We start from the raw sequence: 2,005 nt of genomic DNA, 5'->3' as shown, positions 1-2,005 counted from the left end.
TTCCTGGAATTTTTCGAATATTTATATTCAAAAATAAAGATTTTATTCCAATCTTTATGTACACTCTACATATAATTATTACATACATTGAACCACTTTTTCTTGTAAATATTGGGAAAAAATCATTGGCAGTTTTTTCCAAAAACTACCTCTTTTCTCTGCAAATGTTAATTCAATTTTTGCTTTTTTTGCTTGCGACAAACGGAAGATATTTTTTTAATACTTTGATACAAAACAAACAAAACAACTAAAGTCGCCACTGACACCACCACAATCACATCTAGAAGGAAATACTGGTACCAAGGCAAATCTAAACCTGCCACTCTTAAATGTGGGGCTCCTCCATGTCGTATCACATACTCGACCCAATAAATTGCCGTGTCCAGTGGACTAACCAGTCTGTCGCGAAAAATTTTTGATCTGCTCTTGGCATTTTTGGTGTATCTAAAAGAAATAATTTACAACACGCGGTGACAACAATTTCGCAAATTTTACTCTGGATTTGTCAAAAGTTCGTTAATATTGTCGGTTAAAGCTTCTTCAGTAACTTCTTGGAACCTGATCGAAAGCCCTATTCCTTGATTTACTAATTCCCCAGCATTCAACATTTGATCACCAATGATTGGTATCACCAGAGCTGGAACTCCGTGGTAAATTGTTTCCGTTGTACTCAAGAAACCGCCATGGGTTATAAAAAGTTTAACATTTGGATGAGCTGTAATAAATTCATCATTCATCGAAACATTTTTTTTTTTTTTGTCATTATTACCTAAAATGTCTTGTTGTGGTAGCCACTTTGCCAAATGAACATTTGCCGGCTGCCCTGGAAGACTATCTTCTTCCCATTTCCATAAGACTGTCTCTTTCAACTTAGAAAAAGCTTTGAGAAATATTTGTCTTTTTTCTTCAGCAAGAAACGCACTCTTTAAATATGAACCCAAACTGAAATAAACCACACCCTCTTTGGCCCCATCCAGCAGTTTTTGTAAGTCTTTGGGCAGTGGCTTTGGAGGTTTCATATGAAGACCACCAACATCGATCATGTTTGGGACGCGCGGAACAGGCGGATGAATGCTTGGATGCGAGTTAAGAAGCAAAATTGAAGCATTGTACATTACATCATATAACCTAGGTCCGTTTGGAAAATATTTCTTGACTAGCTTCTCTTGTTGTGGCAACATGTACAAATAATTCATACCTTGTTCGCCGACGTACGCTACAGTGTTAAGTAATCTTTGGAAAAATGACATTTTGCCGGACAATCCGAAAAATACATCCGGTATGTAAGCGAGGGGTTGTGGATTTCCAACTAATTGATTAATCCAAGTATTAACACCAACTGCGCTAAAGAGAACAAGTGGAGCATTGAAATGAGGTGCGAGAACATTTTGTGCATCATTTATAAACATTTCCACAATAACAACGTCAAACTTATTGCCAGAATGGATAAGTTTTTGCACATCTGTATGATTGATAGTTTGTTCACACATTTCTATATAACTCGAAAAAATCGGGAGAAGGGCAAGAATGCCTTTCTTTTCCATTTCGAAGACATTTATTTCTTTCACCATACCTGGATGATTTTTGTTTTTTTAACTGAATTACAATAGAAATGAACTTACGTTCGTGCTCTTCAGCAAACCCTGTAAGTACAATATTCGTGTACGAACCATTTTTTGGCGGAATCTTATCAACAAACGGACTAACCATTGTTACGTCGTGTCCCTTTTCTGCCAATCCTTTCATTAAGGTATTGCTCAGAATGTAATGACTAGGTACTGGCGCTGGAAAAACTCCCAAGATCCTTGCGCTGTGTGCAGCATCAAGTATACACAACAGCCCAACAAGTAAAACAAACATGTTGACTTATATTTTTTGTTGTTGACACACGAACTGACGGCATTGGAAAGCTGTCATTGTTGTCTCGTCTGTCATGTCCATATGCTGTCAGAGCCTTTTTACAGATAGCCATTTAACCGACAACTTTTTCACCGACAGGCCATTT

General features: G+C 37.3%; 1 protein-coding gene across 1 annotated transcript; it reads right to left on the bottom strand.

Moving 5' to 3' along the window:
• On the bottom strand, positions 1 to 1,969 carry LOC138136751 (UDP-glycosyltransferase UGT5-like). The gene is made up of 4 exons (XM_069056040.1): positions 1,623 to 1,969; positions 770 to 1,573; positions 496 to 715; positions 1 to 444 (listed from the first exon to the last, which is right to left on the bottom strand). The coding sequence occupies exons 1-4, from the start codon at positions 1,858 to 1,860 to the stop codon at positions 168 to 170; spliced, it is 1,539 nt and encodes a 512-aa protein (XP_068912141.1). The 5' UTR covers positions 1,861 to 1,969; the 3' UTR covers positions 1 to 167.
• Positions 1,970 to 2,005: the final 36 nt, after the last annotated feature.

Source organism: Tenebrio molitor, chromosome 8, assembly GCF_963966145.1.
Source record: "Tenebrio molitor chromosome 8, icTenMoli1.1, whole genome shotgun sequence".
In the NCBI taxonomy this organism is placed as follows: Eukaryota; Metazoa; Arthropoda; class Insecta; order Coleoptera; family Tenebrionidae; genus Tenebrio; species Tenebrio molitor.
The sequence above is the reverse complement of the archived record's forward strand: the minus strand, read 5'-3'. Positions and strand labels throughout refer to the sequence as shown.